A 21,801-nucleotide genomic window follows, 5' to 3' on the forward strand; every position below is an offset into this window, starting at 1 on the left:
CACAAAAGCCTGGATAAAGAGTATGGCATGTTGACAATCTTCACAACTCCATTTGGTTGCTATAGATAGATGTGCAGGCTGATAGGTATAACACAGAGGTGTTCCAGAGGAGACTCACCAAAGTGCTGGAAGGACTGTCTGGGGTGAAAATAATTGCAAGTATCATCCTCATTGTAAGTGAAAGGAGCAATGATGTAAAATCTGAAGGAGACCATGAAAGAAAGCTCCAAGCTTTCCTACAGCAATGCAGGAACAAGAACAACTCAGCCCAGAAAAAAATGCAACTCAGACAGCATGAGGTGACCTACATTGGACAACAGCTTCCAGCAGAAGGACTGAAAGTAGATCACAACAGGATCAAGGCAGTCACAGACATGCCAGTTGATGTGAAAGGGGTATAGCACTTCATGGGAATGAGAGAACTTCAACAGAAAATTTGTCTGGAGCTGGCTGGGGAAGCAGAACCCATACATCAGCTCACAAGGAATAGTGGGACTGGGCAGGTTCCCAACAGCAAGCATCTGACATGCTGAAACAAATGATAATGGATGCCTCCGTCCTGAAGTACTACAAGACAGGAGAGCCACTGACACTCCAGTGTAATGCATTGGGGAAAGGATTGGGTGTAGCACTTTTGCAGGAGGGGCTGATCGCTTATATGCCAGCAGTGCCATGTAACACTGAACATGGATACACTCATTTGCTCAACTTAACCTGCATTCAGTTTTACTCTTTGTGAATAAAACTGTTAATCTGATGTCAGACTTGTGTGAGTGCCGAATCAAGCCCCAAATTAGCTGTCCAAGACTCACAGCAAAATGACAACTCAGGAATTTGTTTCCTAATCCTGTGCTTAGATTCCCACTCCTCCCATCCTTTCAATAGAGTATTTAATAATCATAAATATGCCAGCAAAGACTACTGATACTGGATACTAAACAGGACATGCCTTTTTCTGGAGCTTGATTTTCACAACAGGCTGAGCACTCAACCTTTGTATTTCAAATTTGAAACACCTCAAAAGGGGCTTTATTTTCAAATTTGTCAGTCACTTTAAATTTTATCCTTCTTCTTTGCAACACTATCCTTTGAGGAAAAAAACATTCTACATGTTGTAAGGAGGTGGTTTTGTAACAAAAATGTCTATATCCATTAGGTAAATAGGCAAACACTTACTGGGCTATGTTCAACACCAGTAGTTATTAGGAGACTGAATATATTTAAAGCCAAATTCAGTAACTATACTGGTCAGGAAAAAAAAAACATACTGCAGTAAAGATCTTAATAATTACGGAGAAGTGTGTTACCATAGTAGTGCTCTTCCTGACATTTCTGCATCTTTCTATTCATGAGTAACAATTCTTCGTTACGCAGCAATATGCTATGCACACTTTGATCATATTATGCTCCTTTGCAGAATTAAAATATGTGTTTTGACAAAGTTTCAAAGTATAGGATATTATATATATATATATATATATATATTTAAGTCAATGGCCTATATATATATATATATATATAGGCCATTGACTTAAACCCACTGATTTCATACACTCTAAGATTTGGGGGTGGGGGGCGAGTCAGTGACATCTTAAGTAGGCCATCGCTGATGCTAAGAGAGAAAGTCTCTTAAACTTAACGGTATAAAATTTTTGTAATCCATGCTTTGTCTTCTTTCCAATTCTCCAACCTCTAACAATTTGTCATGATCTAATATTGACTTTACACTGATGAAAGTCTTTTTGACAACTAGATAAAACACTTGGCATTTAAAAATACATTACTAGATTGTGAAGAATTAGCTTTCTGTTCTTTTTGTCTCCTTTTTAATTTATCCTACTGTCTGGGGTGTCAGAACTTGACAGAGCTAAAGATACATATTTTTTTAAAAAAATCTTAGTGGCATTTAAATGATGATGCATTAGCAAAATGTTCTAAAGTAATGGTAGAAATCTTAATTTGATCAACGCTTTATATTTAGATGCCCTTTCAATACAGTGTATCATTTGTTTTTTAAATCTGTTCCAATTTATCTCAAAAGCCACTTAATACAGTTTTCCAATAATAAAGGGGGCTGCTCTCTTGGTTCATTTTTCTGGCACTAACATGACTCTGAAGACAAATGGCATTAGGGTGCTATTTGAAAGCAGCAACAATGAATTTTATCAGGCTTTTAACAGCCAGGATGTTCAAAATACAGATCAATTTACTGACGTGGATATTCTATTTTGTTAAGGTATTAGTGTTCCTAATTGCATGGTAATTCTCAAAATATCTGGGAATGCATGTGGACTGCTACATGGGAGTAAAACGGAATTGGAAGCACAAGACTAAAAGAAAGTAAAAAAAATGTCAAGTCATACGGGATTCAAATCTTTCTTAAATACTTCCTACCAATCGCTCTTTCCACGTTCAGGACTTCTGAGGTAAAATAATTTACAATAGATGTGGTATCATAACTAAATTTGAAACTAAACTGAGACATATCCCTTGAAATGAGAGATGATCCTAAAGTATCAGGGTTGTGGAATATTAATTTCAGAGCCATCACCTCATGTTTTCAGGATCCGAGTAAAAAAATAGTTCATTTATGGTTTTTAAAACACCTTTCCAGCTTAAGTTACATAAAACTGATATTAGACAATATGTTTGTACTGATTTACGGTATAACAGCAAACTTATCCAATATACAGTTAAGCCACACTGAAATACAGGTTCTACTTGTAAGACACAAAAAACAGTGAAAAATTAAGATTCTTATAGTGGTATGCATTTGGTGTTCCTTTCCCCAGCCATCATCTTATGTACTTTATAGAATGTCTTACAGTGCACTTATAGGCATTCCTCTAACATCAGGAAAAATACTGTGTTTTTTCCTTAGTTTCCCAAAAGAAGTATATTCATGAACAACAATATTTCACTCCCTACTTGTATTTGAGTTCTTCAGTAACTCACTTATGGCATCCCAGCTACTGTCACAATACAGGCCCTCCTACGTTCTATTGATGTTTTAGGATTTGTCTTCCAAGAATTTGTGCCACAAAGCAACCATGGCTAACCTAGGGCGTGCCACCTGTTGGCTTTAATAGGCTTTGGGTCAGGCCCTTATTGAGTCACTACTGTTGCCTCTGGTGCATTGAATGTTAAGCTCTCATTTTTCAGGATAGGATGCTCTTCACAGTCTTTTGAACTTAGCAAAAAATATTGTATAAGCACCAGAAAGGAGAAAATATTACTATTACAGCAGAAGTAGGTACTTATTCTTCTAAGCTTTCACAATGCTAAACACATTTTTCTTGGTTATTTTGTAGAAGAGAAGCAGTTTCTATTTGGACAACATGGTGTAAAATATGCCCAATCTGAGATCTCTCCACTATTCCCATTGGGCGACATTCACCCCTGTGCAAAAGACGAGCACAAGGCCCTGTGTTGAGGGTAGTTGACAACTCAAGTGCTGCAGAGGGACTTTGAGTGAAGAAAGTTACGCACACAATGGAGCCAACTTGCTCCGAAATGATTCCTAACAAGGGTAAAATTGTTCTCATGAAACCATCTATCAGAGCACAACGTGTTTCATTTCATATAACACAGCTTTTCCCTCAAAAACTATTTAAAACTGATCACACTACGTTATGATACTTAGTACTATTAAAATGTGGCCTCAAACTCCAAGGTGAAATTCTAGTAACCCTATATGACCTATAGTATTAAATACCAAAGATATAGGGTCAGATTCTCAACTCGTGTCAAATAGCATAGCTCCATTTACTTGAATGGGAAAAATGCCAGATTACTCAGCTGAAGATCTTGCCCAGAATGTGAAAACAGTTACAGAGCAATTTATACAAACATCATGTAGGGTTTTTTTTTAAAAAAAACTTGACTAATTAAACAATTCTATATAGCTTCTTTTTATAGTAATTTTCTTAAATTCCATGTGCTTTCAGTTACAGTGGTGTAAATCTAGAGCAACTTATTTAGCTTCAAACACCTGTGTAAGTGACAGCTGACCCGGGCTCTACAGGTGCTTTGAATGTTTATTGTTTTAATTCAGTTGCAAGTAGCAGTTACTTAAAGAAAAAGAAAAGAAGCATGTTCAAAACAAAATCAAAAAGCAGTAACATGAATGGAGAATGATGAATGTGTCTACCTAGAGTGAAATCATTAACCTACAGACACCAACATCAAGATTGCCGTTGATTTCAGGAGGACCAGACTTGATCCTTCATGAGCAATATACACAATATCCCTACCAGTAAGAATACATTTCCATCATTCAAAAGACTTTCATGAAAGTTTCTCAACAGGCCATACTCAAATTATGTAATATTATTAAAGAAAAAGCTAGTAGAGTTTATTTCATACATTTTCAGGTATGTTAAAATAAATCTTTTCAGTATTGAATATTATTGGGGGGAAAGGATCTTGTTGCACTGCTAGCCATTTATCTTCACTTGTATTTATCCTTTATTTAAGAGCAATGTATGATCCTGAGCAGTCAAACTGTTAGTGTGGTGGTATGCCTGTTTCATGGATTCTAGAGAGTTTACAATCTATATCTGGAATTTTTGCTTGGATATTATATCACCATCTGTCCATATACTCAGAAAAACACTGTGAGAAGAAAAGGAGTACTCGTGGCACCTTAGAGACTAACCAATTTATTTGAGCATAAGCTTTTGTGAGCTACAACTCACTTCATCGGATGTATGCAGTGGAAAATACAGTTTTTCCACTGCATGCATCTGATGAAGTGAGCTGTAGCTCATGAAAGCTTATGCTCAAATAAATTGGTTAGTCTCTAAGGTGCCACGAGTACTCCTTTTCTTTTTGCGAATACAGACTAATATGGCTGCTACTCTGACGTCTGTGAGATTGACTGTAGAAGTTAACATTGAACTAAAACACTCATATACTCAAGGGTTCCCACTTTCAAAAGGAGGGTTCCTAGCCCACTACCCACATCCCTCTCTTCCACCAGACCACCAAAAAATATCCTTAAAAAAAAAAAAGTACCTAATAATATGTATCCAGATTCGTAGAAGCAGTGAAATTATTTTTTTCCAGTATTTTTCCGTGTTGTTAAGTTTGAACTGTGTCATCCAAATCATTACATGGACCCCATCACTGCAGTGTCAGAGCACATCACAAATATTAATTTATCCTCATGCCACCCTTGTGTGGCACTATTTTACAAGTGAAAAGCTGATCCAGAGAGATTAAGCAATTTGCACCATGTCACACAGGGTAAAACAATTTGAATGGGGAAGGAAGGACCAGGTTTCAAGGTGACCAGTATTTAAGGCAGATTTGAAATAGAGGTTCAGTCAAAAATAATTCTTTCTTGTATTACATTTAGGGTGCTCAAACAAGTGCAGGCTAGACTAAATAAGCAGAGAAAGAGAAGTCCTTAGCACAATATTTTATACCCTTTCTGGAACTTACTTAACACAGGGACATACTCTGCGTTCAGGAATGAAATATCTACTGTATCAGCATTAAACTAAATCAAATCTTCCATTTAACTATCAACTTGGTGAGTTCTGAAGAGACATTTTAGTCAGTCAGTGGAAAGATTACCTACATGAGCTTTACTTAAAAGGTGAAACTGAAGCATAAGCCTAACAGTGATAATAAGAGACAGACATCAGGAAGTGAGACTATACAAGTGTACAATATGAATTATGCAATGTGTGTTAATATGATCTGAAAAAAGGGGTAAACAGTGAGGTGGCAAAATTTGCAGATGATACAAAACTACTCAAAATGGTTAAGTCCCAGGCAGACTGGATCTCTCAAAACTGGTGACTGGACAACAAAATGGCAGATGAAATTCAATGTTGATAAATGCAAAGTAATGCATATTGGAAAACATAATCCGAACTGTACATATAAAATGATGGGGTCTAAACTGGCTGTTGCCACTTGTCATAAATATAAAGGGAAGGGTAAACCCCTCTGAAATCCCTCCTGGCCAGGGGAAAGCTCCTCTCACCTGTAAAGGGTTAAGAAGCCAAAGGTAACCTCGCTGGCACCTGACCAAAATGACCAATGGGGAGATAAGATACTTTCAAAAGCTGGGAGGAGGGAGAGAAACAAAGGGTCTGTGTGTCTGTCTATAGTCTGTCTTTGCCGGGGATAGACCAGGAATGGAGTCTTAGAACTTTTAGTAAGTAATCTAGCTAGGTACGTGTTAGATTATGATTTCTTTAAATGGCTGAGAAAAGAACTGTGCTGAATAGAATAACTATTTCTGTCTGTGTATCTTTTTTTGTAACTTAAGGTTTTGCCTAGAGGGGTTCTCTATGTTTTGAATCTAATTACCCTGTAAGGTATCTACCATCCTGATTTTACAGGGGGGATTTCTTTATTTCTATTTACTTCTATTCTTTATTAAAAGTCTTCTTGTAAGAAAACTGAATGCTTTTTCATTGTTCTCAGATCCAAGAGTTTGGGTCTGTGGTCACCTATGCAAATTGGTGAGGCTTTTTATCCAACATTTCCCAGGAAAAGGGGGGTGCAAGTGTTGGGAGGATTGTTCATTGTTCTTAAGATCCAAGGGTCTGGGTCTGTAGTCACCTAGGCAAATTGGTGAGGCTTTTTACCACACCTTGTCCAGGAAGTGGGGTGCAAGGTTTTGGGAAGTATTTTGGGGGGGAAAGACGTGTCCAAACAGCACTTCCCCAGTAACCAGTATTAGTTTGGTGGTGGTAGTGGCCAATCCAAGGACAAAGGGTGGAATATTTTGTACCTTGGGGAAGTTTTCACCTAAGCTGGTAAAGATAAGCTTAGGAGGTTTTTCATGCAGGTCCCCACATCTGTACCCTAGAGTTCAGAGTGGGGGAGGAACCTTGACACCGCTCAAGAGAGATTTTGGAGTGATTGTGGATAGGTCTCTGAAAACATTCACTCAGAGTGCAGCAGCAGTAAAAATAGCAAACAGAATGTTGGGAATCATTAAGAAAGGGATAGATAATAAAAGACAGAAAATATCATATTGCCTTTACATAAATCCATGGTACACCCACATCTTGAATACTGTGTGCAGAAGTGGTTGGCCCATCTCAAAAAAAAAAAAAAGATATGTTGGAATTGGAAAAGGTTCAGAAAAGGGCAACAAGAATTATTAGGGGCATGGAACTGCTTCCATATGAGGAGCGATTAATAAAACTGGGACTTTTCAGCTTGGAAGAAAGACGACTAAGTGGGGATACGATAGAGGTCTATAAAATCATGACTGGTGTGGAGAAAGTAAATAAGGAATATATAAGTAAATATGTCCTTCTCATAACACAAAAAACAAATGAAATTCATAGGCAGCAGGTTTAAAACAAACTAAAGTGTTTCTTTACACAACACACAGTCAACCTGTGGAACTCCTTGCCAGAGGATGTTGTGAAGGCCAAGACTATAACAGGGTACAAAAAAGAACTAGATAAGTTCATGGAGGATAGGTCCATCAATGGCTATTAGCCAGGATTGGCAGGGATAGTGTCCCTAGCCTCTGTTTGCCAGAAGCTGGGAATGGGCAACAGGGGATGGATCAGTTGATGTTTACCTGTTCTGTTCATTCCATCTGGAGCACCTGGCATTGGCCACTGTTGGAAGACAAGATACTGGGCTAGATGGACCTTTTTTCTAACCCAGTATGGCCATTTTATGTGTTGTACCCTTTTACTGACAGGCTAGAAGAAATAATGTAGGCATTTTGGATGGAACTGTTTTGGCTCTTAAGATTTGCTTAGGTTTGCTGATTTTGGCATCATTTTTTGCTAAAACAAGACATTTATTTCAAACACCAACACTGACCAAATAATTTTTGCCAAAAAAAAAATTGTTCTGTAAATGGCAAGTAACTGTCCAAGTGATACTCCAGTTCATTCAATATTTTTTTCATTCAAGAGTTTCATTTGTTAGGAGAAACCAAAAAAGTATTTTCTTAACGTATTTTCAGAAGCAATAACGTTGGCCTTCAAGAAGAACCAAAAAAATGTAATTAAAATCTAATCATATTGATGGCGTCTTTTGAAAAAAGTTATATTACAGTCAAATCTAAGATGACTTTACAATAAATGCTGCTTTCTGTTTGACTTGGTCTATAAACTTGCTTTCCAGGTATGATATATCATCTTCAATGTCTTTTTTATTTAACTGCATAATGTGGATAAAAAAAAAGTATGCACTTCTAGTTTTTCATTTCAAACATTTCCTAATTAATAACTAACACAACATTCACTACAATAATGATATGACATTTTGAATTAGGAGTTGCTTGAAAACTAATGAGTTGGTCTAGGTTACATAAAGATGATTAATTCATAATTTGCTGAGAGGTACTCCATCATAAAACTCACTTTTATTGATCAGATACCTTGGTTCTAGTTGCTTATTCTTCCTTTATCCTCTTGCACCTGCGGGTGAGTAAAGCATCCACCAGTTTCTGTGATTTATTTCAGTCCTGTGAAGGTCTGTTCACATTTTTGTGTGTAACAATGAATCTGGCTGCTTCTTCTATTATTCTGTATAATGCTTCTCTAGGTCACCCAGCTAGTATCCTTATTATCACCTGGTGTGGAAATCTTGTGGATGGCATCCTTAAAGCCTTACCCCATTTGATGCTTTAGGTTGGTTTGGTCTACTTTGAATTTCTGATGTTGCAAGAAAACTCTTTCCACTCTGAATATCTTTCAGAGGCATTTGCTTTGGAATGAGTTGGCTATCTATCAATTTCTGTTCCAGATTTCCATAGCTCTGTTCAACGAAAGAGGATAGACATGATACCAATGTTAAAAAAAAAATCAAAATTGTGTCCATGCCAATCATGTTACTTTTCCAAATCTTTTCAAGCTTATGAAAGTTGTTTGCCTGACATCTAACATGGTTTTGCTGTCATTGCACATCTCACTCCCTAGATAGGAAAAATAACTTTACTTCCTTTAGTGTTTCTTCCTCTATTCTAATGGTTGCTTTTGGGGCACTGATAACCATATTTGTCTTCCTCTTGTTGATGAACAACTGAATTGGTTTTGCTGTGTCTGCCAAAAGCTGGGTCTTTTCTTCCATTAAGTGATTTGTTGAACTAAGCAGGAACAGCTCATAAGCAAAAACAAGGTCATCCAATTGTGCTTTATCATTTGTCCACACAATACCTAGGTTGTCTGCTGAGATTACTTTATGACCATGTCATGAGTAAGAACAGCCATACTGGGTGAGACCAAAGGTTCATCTAGCCCAGTATCCTGTCTTCTGACAGTGACCAATGCCAGGTGCTTCAGAGGGAATGAACAGAACAGATAACCATCAAGTGATCCATCCCCTGTCACCCATGAACTTTAGTTCTTTTTTGAAACCTGTTATAGTCTTGGACCATTGACTATAGTGGGGACATAATACACTTTTGCCTTACTCCAGTTGTCACTTCAGTTGCTTAATCCCAATAAATACAGTTTCCTATTGCTATGCATATACTATATTTCAGAAGCCAGTAGTATAGTAGGGGGTTTCACAAACACTCCTTTAGCTTTGGAATTGCTGGATTGCATGACTTTGCTTATGCTTTCTTTTGTTTTTTATTCCTTCGGTGTGTTAACTGACAGAGACAAAGTGGGTGAGGTAATATCAAGCTTATTGTCCCCAACTCTGGCTTGAAGCCTTTTAACACTTGTCTCCTTCCCTTGTTTTTAGTTTAAATTGTTGCTTCTAGGTATTATAAATTGTCCATCTTATAAACATTCGTAAGCTATTACTAGGGACTTCTGAAAGGAAAATGTAGGACTATCCCTATTATGCCATTTATATTGCTAAAAAGTTCTCATAGCCTAAAGCAGAGCAGAACATTAGAAAACTGACACCACAATACTACCCCCTCCCCCCCAAGTCAACTAGCATGTGAGTGTGGTGTTGTTTAGCATGAGTAAGGATTACAGAATTTAACCCTAATTAATTGCATCTGAGCGGTCCATTTCTTCACTGCAAACCCAGGGGGGACAGATCAACATTCACGTTGCACTTCCCATCAGTACCCGAACCAGGCTGGGGAAGCTAATGATCCAACCAGCGGACCAAATTCAGTGATGAATCCTGGTCATATACCACCTGAGGCAAATTGTGCCTACGCCAAGATGACTGCAAACCCTATACCCTCAAGTTCTTAGCTCTGATGTTATATTCTACCATGTAAAGCTTTCTCTCAAAGCTGAGATTTTCTCTAGTTGTAACCTCTAAGGCTTCTCAGATGTTTTCCATTTTTATTGTTAAGGTTTCGTTGTCTTGTTTTACAGTTTCCAGCATATTCTGGCAGATATTTATAGACCTTGCAGCTTCCAGCATTCATCTCACAGAGGGCACCAAGCTTATCTTCATATGTTTTAAAATTTGTAATCCAGATATTTTAATTCAATACTAGCAGGGTTGCCACTTCTTAATTGGGCATAAAACACACGAAGCACAGAGTTTACAAAAAGTAACAATCCCAACCTTGGGGAGTAAGACATGACATTGCACTCTTTGTCTTCAAAACACAAGATACAGTATCTTCATGCTTTGATTTAAGTGATTAATGTAGAAAAATATAATGCATCCAACCAGGCTGATGGTTGGATGCATTACAGGACACTGTTCAGGACACTTTTCACTTAATTAAAAACAATTATTCTTCTCGTGCTCTTTTTGGTCATGATCTGGCTCTCTTCAAAGTGTCCAAGCTTCAGCCACTGGAGGGAGCTGTATTTAAAAAGTTTTGATCCAAGACTGCATTCTGATCGATAACCCTGTCCCTTACATTAACAATAGTTTGCTGACATATCTATGTGTGATTGATGTGCCAGTGTTGACGGTGATGTAACTAAAACAAATATGAAAGAAGCACCTCCACAATGTGAACCTGCAATGATTTCTATATACATTTGCATACAGCTTGAGGGCTAGTGTGCAGGAGCCAAATGAAACCTGGTACAGAGGGGAGTCACTGATAGAATGAAAACCATTTCTGGCTGCACAGAAAAGTGATCTGCAGAGCACTAATGGGCCAGCTGTACATAGTTCTCACTGTATTGTACATAAACCACTATTCTCTCAGATTTAGGTCTGAGCTCATTATTATGTAGACACATACATTTACTACTAATAGGCCAATATAGTTATTTCAAGAGAAACAAAACTTAAATTGATAGTCAACCCAGGATGCCCAGTTATTGAGTGTGTGATACCCTGGCATCCCAATATTCACCACTAACATGTAATTAGGATGTGTTTTGTACAAAGTAGGTCTTATGAGGTATCATTCTAAAAGTCTTGATCTGCTAGACATTAATATCTCATTGGATTGTATGTGTTATTGTCATATGTGAAGTTAGGCTATGTATGTGTTACTGAAACCTGTTGTGAGATTGAAAACACCCCCAAGCAGCCTTTCAGGTACAACTGTAAAAAGGCCAAACAATGTTAACGGATTACTGAGGAAATGCACACAAGCACAAGGATTATCCCAGGAACTGTGTACAATAGAAACCTCTTCAAGATAGCTCTACACAATGGGAACTGTTTGATCCAGGTCACAGCAAAAGAACTTTCCAGCAAGTGGGAAGAAGGGTTAAAAGGGAGACAATGACATCATGAAAGGACCTCGATGTCCCTGCAACACCACCTGCAAACACCTGAGGGGCAAGGACTGAACTGTGGGAATTGATGGTCCCAGACTAGAAGGACTGCATATGAAAACCTGGGAAACCCAAGGCATCTTGTGCCTTATGAGTCTGTCAGCCTGTTTATCACTCGGGGTGAGAATTTGCTAATTTATATCCTACTTATCAAGTGTGTTAAGCTGTGCGTATCTTCCTCTACACTGAGGGAGAGGGTGGATTTCATGAGCTTACGCTGTATAGTTCTCTGTCCAGCGCAAGATGATACAATTTGGGATTTACACTCCAGAGGGGGTGTGCACTTGAATGCCAACTTTCTTAGCCTTCCCATGCAGTACTGATTTCAGTGTCTTTCTGCAGTTGGGTGTGTCTCTACCTCTGTGCGTGTGCTGGAGGAGGCTTGAGGGCCTGGCTCAGCAAGACAGTGTAAGAGAGCCCAGGTTGGTGGAACAGGTGGGTCCGGTCATACCCCAGTACGAGGTGGCACCTTGGAGTGGGGGGGTAACCCGTCACAGAGTGGTCTGAAAATAAGTTTAGAAGAGCAAATCCACTCAATTATACTGTAGTGAATCACAACCCTTCACAATGGTTACTTGTCTAGACAAATTGTGGTGCAGAAAGATAGACAACAGAGTAGTATGAACTTTTTCAGCACAGTTTTCCTCACAGGCAATAATGCCAAAAATAAAATCCAGAGAATTATCTTCACTGTGTAACCATGAAATATTCATTTGGGATCTTAAATATTTCCATCAAAGTTCTTCCTTCTCCTCTATCACTGTGGACAACTTCACCATCCTTCCTGTCAGTGTCACCCAAACTCACAACCTGTGGGTCATCTTTGATTATGCTTCTCTTTTTATCCCTAGATGAATGCTTCCATTAAGTCCCACTCCTGTCACTTCTTTTCTCATCCTCTCACTCCATTCCTGCTGCTAAAATTCTGGTCCATCTATCCTTTTGCCACCTGCTGTCATAACCACTAACATCTTTCTGCTCTTCTTTCTCCTCCAGTCTATCCAAAACACTGCCTCAAAGATTCTCTCTCTCCACTCACCACTGGTGTGTCCATATCTCACACCTTTACATGTTCTTTCCCTGGTTTTCATTAACTTTCCATATCAAATTCAAGCTGGTATTCCTCTCTGTCAAGGCTCTGTATGTAAGTATTCCAAGTCATTTCCTCCACATCATCTCCTGTTCTCTTTGTGCTTTCCAAGCTTCTCTCAATTCCTTCCTTCATCTCCTTCACCATGCCTAACTTCATGCCTCTCTCATTCTGCCACTTACATTTAAAAAAACAGACTGTTCACTAATTTCCTTCCGTCTTCTCTTTCCTGATGGATTCTTGCTAAAAATAAAACTTGGAGCTATGTGCTTGTTCTATTGTGCCTTTTCAGGGCAAGGATCCTTATTTATTTAGGGTCTTTAATTATGTACACAATGACAGATGTACACAGCCCTGTACAACGGGTAAATTACTACTACTATTATAACCACTTGTGTAAGATGGGTATGATTTAACATTTAGAGAGACTTTTTAAAAGTATGGGTGTGTACAATAAGGGCTTGTCTACACTTACATTTTATAGCACTCTAACTTGCTGGCTCAGGGGTGTGAAAAATCACCCCCCTGAACACAGCAAGCCTGCTTTAAAGCACTAGCGTAGAGAGGATCCGAGCTCTCGGAGCCGCGCTCTCAGTGCTCGGAACTAATCCCCTCGTGGAGGTGGATTACCAGGAGCGCTCGGAGAGCTCTCTCCCAGTGCTCACGCATGACCACACTCGCACTTCAAAGCACTACTGAGGGAGCGTTCCCGCGGCAGCGCTTTGAAGTTTCCAGTGTAGACATACCCTAAGGGCATGGCTAAACTTGCAGATATAGAGCGCTTTGAGTTAAACCAGCCTTCATAGAGTGCAGTAGGGAAAGCACTGCCATGTGTCCACACTGACAGCTTCCAGCGCACCGGCGTGGCCACATTTGTGGCACTTGCAGCGGCATTGGGAGCGCCGCATTATAGGCAGCTATCCCAGCATGCAAATGACTGCAACGTGCTTTTCAAATGGGGGCTGGGGTGGAGTGTGACAGGGAGTGTGTTGTGTGTACGTGGGGGGAGAGAGAGTGGGTTTTTGGGGGGCTGAGAGCATGTCAGCATGCTGTCTTGTAAGTTCAGACAGCAGCAGACCTCCCCCCCACCCCTCTCTCTCTCTCTCACACACACACACACACACACACACACAGACAGCATTCCACACTAATGGTTGCTTTGTCTCAGAGCAGATAAGCAGCCGGCTGTCAGAAATGGAGCTATCAAAGGGCATATCCGCATTCCTTCAGTGATTCAAAAACAATGAGAAGAGTGGCCACTTGACTTAAGGGGATTATGGGACGTTTACGGAGGCTGATCAGAGTGTAGTAATGCAACACCTCGTCCACACTGGCGCCACGGCCACAGAGTCAGAGCGCTCCACGTGCCTTGCCAGTGTGGACGGGTAGTGAGCTAGTGCATCCGGGACACCTTTATTGCGCTGTAACTCGCAAGTGTAGCCAAGCCCAAGAGTCACCGTCCTGCACTTTAAGCGGGGGATGGAGGGGGGGTGTTGTTTGGCTGGCTGGAAGACGAGGACAATGCTTTCTGGCTTGGGGGAGGAGGGGAGACGTAAAACTGCTGGAAGAGAGGTCAGCATGGTGCATAACTCACCCCCTAGGAATGAGGGGTTTAAAAAGATCAGCCTGGGCCTGGCCCCTCCCCTCATTCACTCGGAACAGGTTGGCTCCGATGCATGGCTTGCTGCCGGACCATGTGCAGTCAAACGGTGAGCGGGGATAGCAAGGGGGGAACTCCTTCCCCATTTCAGGAGATAAAAAACAGGCAGGAATTGCACACAGTGGCAGCAGGGAGTGGGCACAGGCATAGAATCCCCATGTGGAAGCAGTCTGGATGATCAGCAGGGGATCGGGAGGGAGGAGACCACCACCTTCCCCTATTGCAAGGCATAAAAACAGGCAGCAGTTTGGGACACAGCAGCAGGGGGGAGCAGGCACTTGTTCCCTGCTGCATAGAACTCCCCATGTGGAATCAGTCCGGAGGACGAACAGGAACAGCCCCTTCCCCAATTCAGGCCATAAAAACAGAGTGGAGTTGGGACACGGTGGCTAGGGGCAGCAGAAACCCCTGTGTTTCCTAGCCGCAACTGCAAGGCAGCAGGGATGGGGGGAAAATTGCTCAATCCATTCTCACAGAGCCAGACAGACAGTGTCAGGTAGGGAAAGGCAGGAACCCTCCCCGCACAAATTGCTACAGGAGGGGAAAGAGGGCACTAAAACCAACACAATTTTGCATATAGCCCATACAGTGCAGGGGTTGGGGGTGGGAAGAAACCTCCCACTCTCTCGGAAAGCAGTGGTTGGGCTGGACTGGGGAATAGGAAGTGGATAGGGGGCTAAAAGCCATTCCCAGTTTCAGTCAAGGAGGCATAAGGGGCAGGAGCTGGTAAACATGGCTCAGCATGGCTCCAGGGGGACACAAAAGGGGAGAGCAAGGGGTGCACAAAAGGGAAGGCTTAATTCTCCTTTTCCTGTGGCACCAGTTGAACAGGATAGCAATAGGAGAACAGATTCACAAAGGGAGGTAGAGTTCATTAGAGGGGGTATAGGTACAAGAAGGAAAAGGAGGGGGGCAGTGGGCCGCTCCCATAGCGGTTGCAGTATACATGAATGTTTATGGAATCATGGTGCAGTTTTTCCCTACTGCAGCCAGAACACAACAGGATGGGGGGAATTTGCATCACCCCACCCCACCAGTTAGTTTTGTTATCACAGGAACCCAGAAAGCAATCAAATCACACACAGGGTGGACCCAGTGCAGTTGGTTGGCCCCAGGGCAAGCCAGAGGCAGAGTCCATACAGCAAGGGCAAGTGGCTGGGGGACCTTGGGGTAGTGCACCCGAGTATCAAAGTCAGCCTATCAGGCTTGGGGAAATGGAGGCACCAGGTGCAGCATTTGCTCACCCGAGTGCATTGGATTGTCACAGACGGCCTATCAGGCTTGGGGAAGTGGAGGCTCCAGGTGCAGCTCTCGCTCACCCAGCTGAGCTAGCGGCATCTGATGCTGGGGCCAGTTAGCCTGGAGCGGATACGATTAATTAAATGTATTGTGTATGAAGTTGTTTCCACAGCACTACAGGCTGTACAAAGCAGAACAAAAATCCAGGACATCCTGCTCAGGTGATTTCAGGAGCAACGGTAGATGCACAGGGCAGGAAGTGCCATCCACGAGCCCAGACAAATGCTGTTCACAGTAGGGAACCTTGGAATAGAACAGTTGTCAGTGTGGTCCAGACATCAGTGGCACCACGTACATGGCACAGCTATGAGAAAAGTTTTAATGAATTCATACAATTTCAGGAGCAGGAAGGCCAGTCAGCAATATGGCCCATTACAGAGGAACAGGTGCTGCAGTACATGCTGTCATTGCCAATCCGTCAACTGGCGTCCTCCACAATTTCTAATCGCCTTTCAGCCATTACATTTGTCAGGAGGCTAAATGCAGTGAAGGAAGCAGGTGCTTGGGGCAGCCAATAGAAAGGGGCGGCACTCCGCCAGTTATTGAAGCAGCACATCCGGGTCTTTGGCGGCAATTCGGCGGCGGGTCCTTCATTCCCTCTGTTCCACTTCGGCAGCAGCTCAACCGTTTGGTTTTTTTTCATTTTTGGGGGGTTTTTCGTGGCTTGGGGTGGCAAAAACGCTGGAGCTGGCCCTGGCTAAATGGCTACCCAGATTCTTGCGGGGGTTTCTCAATACGAAGGTTTTTGGTGGGATGGTCACGTAGCAGTGGACTCAGGGAGGATTCCCGTCATCCCATCAGGGTTTCCATGCTCAGGGACCTCTTTCACATCCTCAGTGTCATCTGTAATCATGCACAGGAGGTGTCCCTATTCAGGGCAGCATTCTGGACAGCATTTTTTGGTGCTTTCAGGATCAGTGATCTAGTGCCTGGGTCCATGAGGGATTCTACGGCAAAGGCTTTGGAATTTTGTGACATAAGCTGGCACAAGCATACAGTGATATTACACCTGCGAAGGTCAAAGACTGATCAAGTTGGCCGGGGTGCATTCGTTACCCTATGGGAGGGTGGTGAGCCTGGGGTCTGCACCATTCGGGCATTGAGGACCTTCATGGCAATATGGTGGAAGGCAGAAAGCCCTCCTTTTGCCCACAGAGATGGGAGTCCCCTTGTGGCAAATCAGTTGATTACCACGTTGAGATGGGGGCTAACGAGGTTGGGGCTGCTCACCCATGAATTTGGTTACCACTCATTCAGAATAGGGGTGGCTATGGCAACAGCGCAGATAGGTATGCAAGCAGAGGCTATTCAAGCAATTGGGCACTGGCGGTCTAATGCAGACTGAACGTATGTAAGATCACAGGTGGAAAATCAACATTAATCGGTTGTGTTCTCATTTCAGTTATGGGACAGCTGGCTATGCATGTGAGGGTGTGGATCTGTGGGCACAGTATTGTGTTGTGGGTGCATAGGCACCCATCCACATTGCCTGAGGGCTCCTAGCTGGTATTTGGTGGCGAAGCATTACTCAGTTGGCACGCACGGAGGGGCATGTTATGGAATCAACTGATACTGCTGTTGTACGCTGTGCGGGCACGTCAGCAGCCACCGGATATATTGGTGATACATCTGGGAGAAAATGATCTGGAAACACTTAAAGGGGTGGAGTTAATGCTTTGAACTAGGAGGGACCTGATCCAGATCCTGGCAATTTTTCCGGACATTATCATTGTCTGGTCAAATATGCTTCAGTGCAGGGTCTAGCAGGGAGCCATGAACCCTGCCAGGGTGGACAGAACCAGGAAGTATGTGAACAGGGAAGTGGCCAAATTCTTGTTGCCCTTGGGGGACGGGGGGACACAGTAATTTCACATCCTGGCATATTCCATGGGGCACCACAGTTATTTCAGGAGGATGGGGTGAACCTGTCAGACTCAGGTGCTGCCATATTTTTGGCTCTCAAGAAAGGCCTTGCAAGATGTCTGGGAACCCGGCTGGGGGGTGGGGAGGAGGCGGTAGCCAAGCTAATGGCTGGTGCCTCCTTGTGACGGATGTTCAATGCAGGTACTCCATAAATTAAGGCACGAAACAACGGATAAATGGCTTGGAAAAGGAATTAAGGAGAGGTGCTTGGTAACAGAGGAAGCAGGGAGCAGCTGGGGACTCCTCTGATTGGTACAGCAGGGAGCCATTCCCCCATCATTATAGTCCACCTTAAACCCTCCTATGAGCGGGGGTGGTCATTAAGGTCCCAGCAAGAGAATTGCTGGAGGGACCCGGATGAAAAGGGGGAGCGGGGAGCTGGTGGAAGCCCTTTCTCTCCCCCCCACACCCAGAAATGGCTGGAATTGGAGGGTCCTGGCAGTGGATCTGCGGAGGGACATGAACGAAAATTTGGGTGGAAGGCTAAAAAAATTACTCACTCCTCCCCCATGGTAAATTGTAGGGGTTTTCAGCTGCACTGCACATTTTATCCCAGACATCTAATAATAAAGTTGCAACCTGATTAAATCCATATCTAATGTCTACTGTCATTCTTTCGGCATAGCCAGACAATACTTTAGGAGTGAGAAATCCAGTAAAACGTTTGATTTGGATCCAGTTTTATTTCAAACCATAAATGCCAATTATATTTTAAACTTTTTGATAAAAAGTTATTTGCAGAATGTTTGGATTATTTCAAAAAGGACAATTCATTCATGGCTTAGACATATGCTGAAAAGATTTTGCAGTAGGTATTTTTTGGTTTATTTTCACAGTTTCATTTGGGGCCTATTCCAAAGCTCATTGAAGTCTGTGGAAAGACTCTACAATGGGCTTTGGATCCGTCTCCCTAGTATTCTCTCTGTAGATACTAGGAGCGAGAGGACCAACATGACATAACTGCCTTTTGCCAAGCCAAACAGAATGACATTCCGATACAATATATTTAGGCAATTTAAGGTTTGCTTAACTGAACTTAACCAGAAAGTGGCAAGACTGTATCTCACCATATTTAAGTAACCTTTCTAAGCTGCATCAATTATTACCTACAGCCACCTATACTTTCTCAAGGCATCATATAGAGAAATATCACTTTACTAATGGCATTTTCCATATTCAATATTGCATTCAAGGTAGCCCTTGGTTTCCACAGGAAAGACAGGCTATGATCCAATAGCCTTATCACAAGACCACCAAACAGTGGGAGCCAGAACTTTCAAACTCTAAGGTCAGTGTTATTATTGACTACTTATATGGCTTGTGAACAAGTGAGAGAGACTCTCAGGCCTCTTTTTATAGATGGCAAAAGTAAAAAGTGAATAATTACACACTTACAGACCTCACAGGGCCTCTTGAAAGAGGGGGAAAAAGCTTTTCATCTACCTTTTTAAAATTTAAACTACTCAAATGTAAAAAAAAAAAAATACAGTATTGATGCTTCATTCTCTAGTTGAAAGGAAGTGAAGCGTCGTTTATCCAAATAAAAAAGAGAGATGCTTACTCAAAGAATAAGAGCATAGTTTACTTGCTTTCCCCTCATCTAAGATTCACTGTTTAAGATAGCTTAGTTAGTATTGAAACCTTTATGGTACAAGCATGCTTGCAGATACAAGAATGTATTCATCTTTTTAACTGGGCATTTTCATGCCATTGGTAAGGTTAGAAGAGAATAAGGCCCCTTTAGCCCACCTGGGTGGCTGAATAAAATCATCACAGCAGGTTTTCCCCTCCAAGATCAAGTTTCAGACCTTATTGTTATTCTGATAAACAGAGAAGCAAGAAAGAAAAGGAAACATGGCTCTGCCTTCTCTGTGCACTGGCTCTAGAACCAGCTGGACATAAACAGAACTATGATTTTTTAGTTTGGCCATTTCTTTTAAATAATTGGATTTTCAATTTGACAACACCAACAAAACAACATTAATGAAAATGTCTTTCCTATGAAAGAGTGTAAAAGTAATGGTAAATCATTCTAATGAGACTGCTTTAGCAATCTGTTTTGCAGTTGCACCTGTAAGTAGATTATACAACCCTCTGGTACACCAAATTTAGAAACATCCTAAGATTTAAATGAGATGTGGACCTGCAAATAACTGAATAACTCCAATCACATGAAGTACCACACTGATCTGGAAAATTGGTCCAGTGTTTCTCATTGAGTAGTAAAAAACAAACTTCTCAGTAATCAAGGTAATGTTTCCAGTACTCCTGGCAATTAAAATGTAATGAAGTTCCCCGGCAGCACTTCTTTCAAAGAGTCAACGGTTTGAATATAGACAAGCCAGACCTTCAGCCTTACACAACTACGAGTGTTATTAAGTATCAGAGAAATGGGAAATAATAGCTTTTACAAAGCAAAAATGAATCAATGAATATTATTCATGGAGAGCTGTAAACAGAAAAGAGTCCGTTTTTCCTCAACGGTCACTGTTATATGGTGGCTTAAAAATACATTTAGATTTTAAATATACACTTGCAAGCAATTTGCTGGAGAGCACATACTGCCTTGAAAAGTTATCACTTTTTGAACAGAGCTTCACATAAAATGACATGGATGTCTTAGTAAATGGATAGAAATGCTAAGTTTTCTATGTAAACAACTAGAGTTAATAAAAGGGGAATATACCTGAATTGAAATAAATATAACCGCTGTTTATTAGAAGAGTAATCAATTTAGAGCTGCAGAGCATTTGAAGTGTTCCATCGTCAGCTGACAGGTTGTTAAATGAAGTTTTATCTCCACAAACACCTGGCGCACGCACGCACACACACACCCAAACTTCCACACCCACAGCTGTTAAATACAGTTACTGAGCATTTAAATTCACATAACTAGTCACACAAAAAGCTTCCTCCCAGCAGCTTCTGTGCAGTTGCATTTACCATAAACAAGAAATTAAGAGTCATCAGCCGTCTAACCAATACTACACATGCTTAAGAATATTAAGTGTATGATTAGGGCAGCATAAGGCAGCTGTATGGAGACAGGAATCCTTCCAGTCAGCATTTTTACTATTCTAAATAATTAGGAATAGACAACCAGTCATCAACTTTGGGTAAGACTACAAGGTAATGAGATTTAGTTGCACTCTACTGCTAATTTTAATCTAACTAGCATGGCTAAAAATAGCAGTGAAGACACATACAGCATGAGTTTCAGCACAGGCTCTATAAGGCTGCCTGGAACTCAAGGCATAAACCTGTGTACTCAACCCATACCATAGTCTGTGCTGCCCAGTGTTCACTGTTATTCTCCAACTACAGTGTAAGCATACCCTTGGGGTGCAAAACGTTCATTCTGTTCCTGAACAGGAAAACATACAGCAAACTGAAGCACCTAGTTCAGTGTTTCCAGCACTACCTCCATGTCCTCATTCTTATTTTCTCAGAACAAACCCTGGCAGAGAATCTGAATTTGGGCATTTACATGATACGTAAAGGAATGCAGTGAAGCGAAGAGCAACTCCTTTTGAAAAACCACTCAAGGCTGAAAATAAAACATTGTTTTAAATTAGACTAGCTGTTATTAATGGTTTCTCCCACATTTTGTGCAACAATTCCTTTAAAAATATATTTAATTGATGGGATGAGTATATTACAAGCACTCAATTCCCTGCGTTTCATATTTCCCCTCCTAACATTCAGGGTGCCCCAGATGCCCTTATCTTTTAAAGTCAGGGCAACGTATTTAGTTATCCAATATCAGAATGTAAGACATTGTGGACCTGATTTCCTTTCTGCTTACACTGATGTAAATCTGTGGTCAGAGACTAAGCATGGTATTAGGATTAAGGCACTGAACTGGGATTGAGGAGATCTGGGTTAAAATCTTGACTACCATAACTTTCCCAAGGTCATGCAGGAAATGTATGTCATCTCTTGCTTCTTGAGTCCTCTATCTACAAAATGGGAATAGGACTACTTTCATTCTGTCACCCCTAGTCCCTCCCCTATGTTAGTTAATAGCACTTCCATTTAGCCAGTGCCCAGCTCTCTGAAACTTTCAGATGTCCCCCAGGCTATTTGGATAAATATGATCAGAACACAACTGATCCATTTTTGTACTGTATTTGTTTATACAGAGCGTAACACAATGGCACTCCAGTGGCAGC

The 21,801-nt window shown here is 41.4% G+C and overlaps 2 protein-coding genes across 4 annotated transcripts in view; both read right to left on the minus strand.

Moving 5' to 3' along the window:
• MARCHF1 (membrane associated ring-CH-type finger 1) overlaps nt 1-21,801 on the minus strand; it is a 482,864-nt gene that overhangs the window by 394,944 nt on the left and 66,119 nt on the right. The window lies entirely within an intron of this gene.
• The window catches only part of LOC311519325 (uncharacterized protein), a gene marked incomplete at its 3' end in the record, with an annotated part of 57,311 nt that continues 43,562 nt past the window's right edge, over nt 8,053-21,801 (minus strand). Inside the window, exons 4-6 of the mRNA XM_084625744.1 lie at nt 8,932-9,079; nt 8,608-8,751; nt 8,053-8,151 (exon numbers count right to left, since the gene is read on the minus strand). Of these exons, the coding sequence (XP_084481870.1) occupies nt 8,053-8,151; nt 8,608-8,751; nt 8,932-9,079 (391 nt within the window). The remainder of the gene's footprint in view (nt 8,152-8,607; nt 8,752-8,931; nt 9,080-21,801) is intronic.

This window comes from Lepidochelys olivacea (genome assembly GCF_965140295.1).
Source record: "Lepidochelys olivacea isolate rLepOli2 genome assembly, chromosome: 4".
In the NCBI taxonomy this organism is placed as follows: domain Eukaryota; kingdom Metazoa; phylum Chordata; order Testudines; family Cheloniidae; genus Lepidochelys; species Lepidochelys olivacea.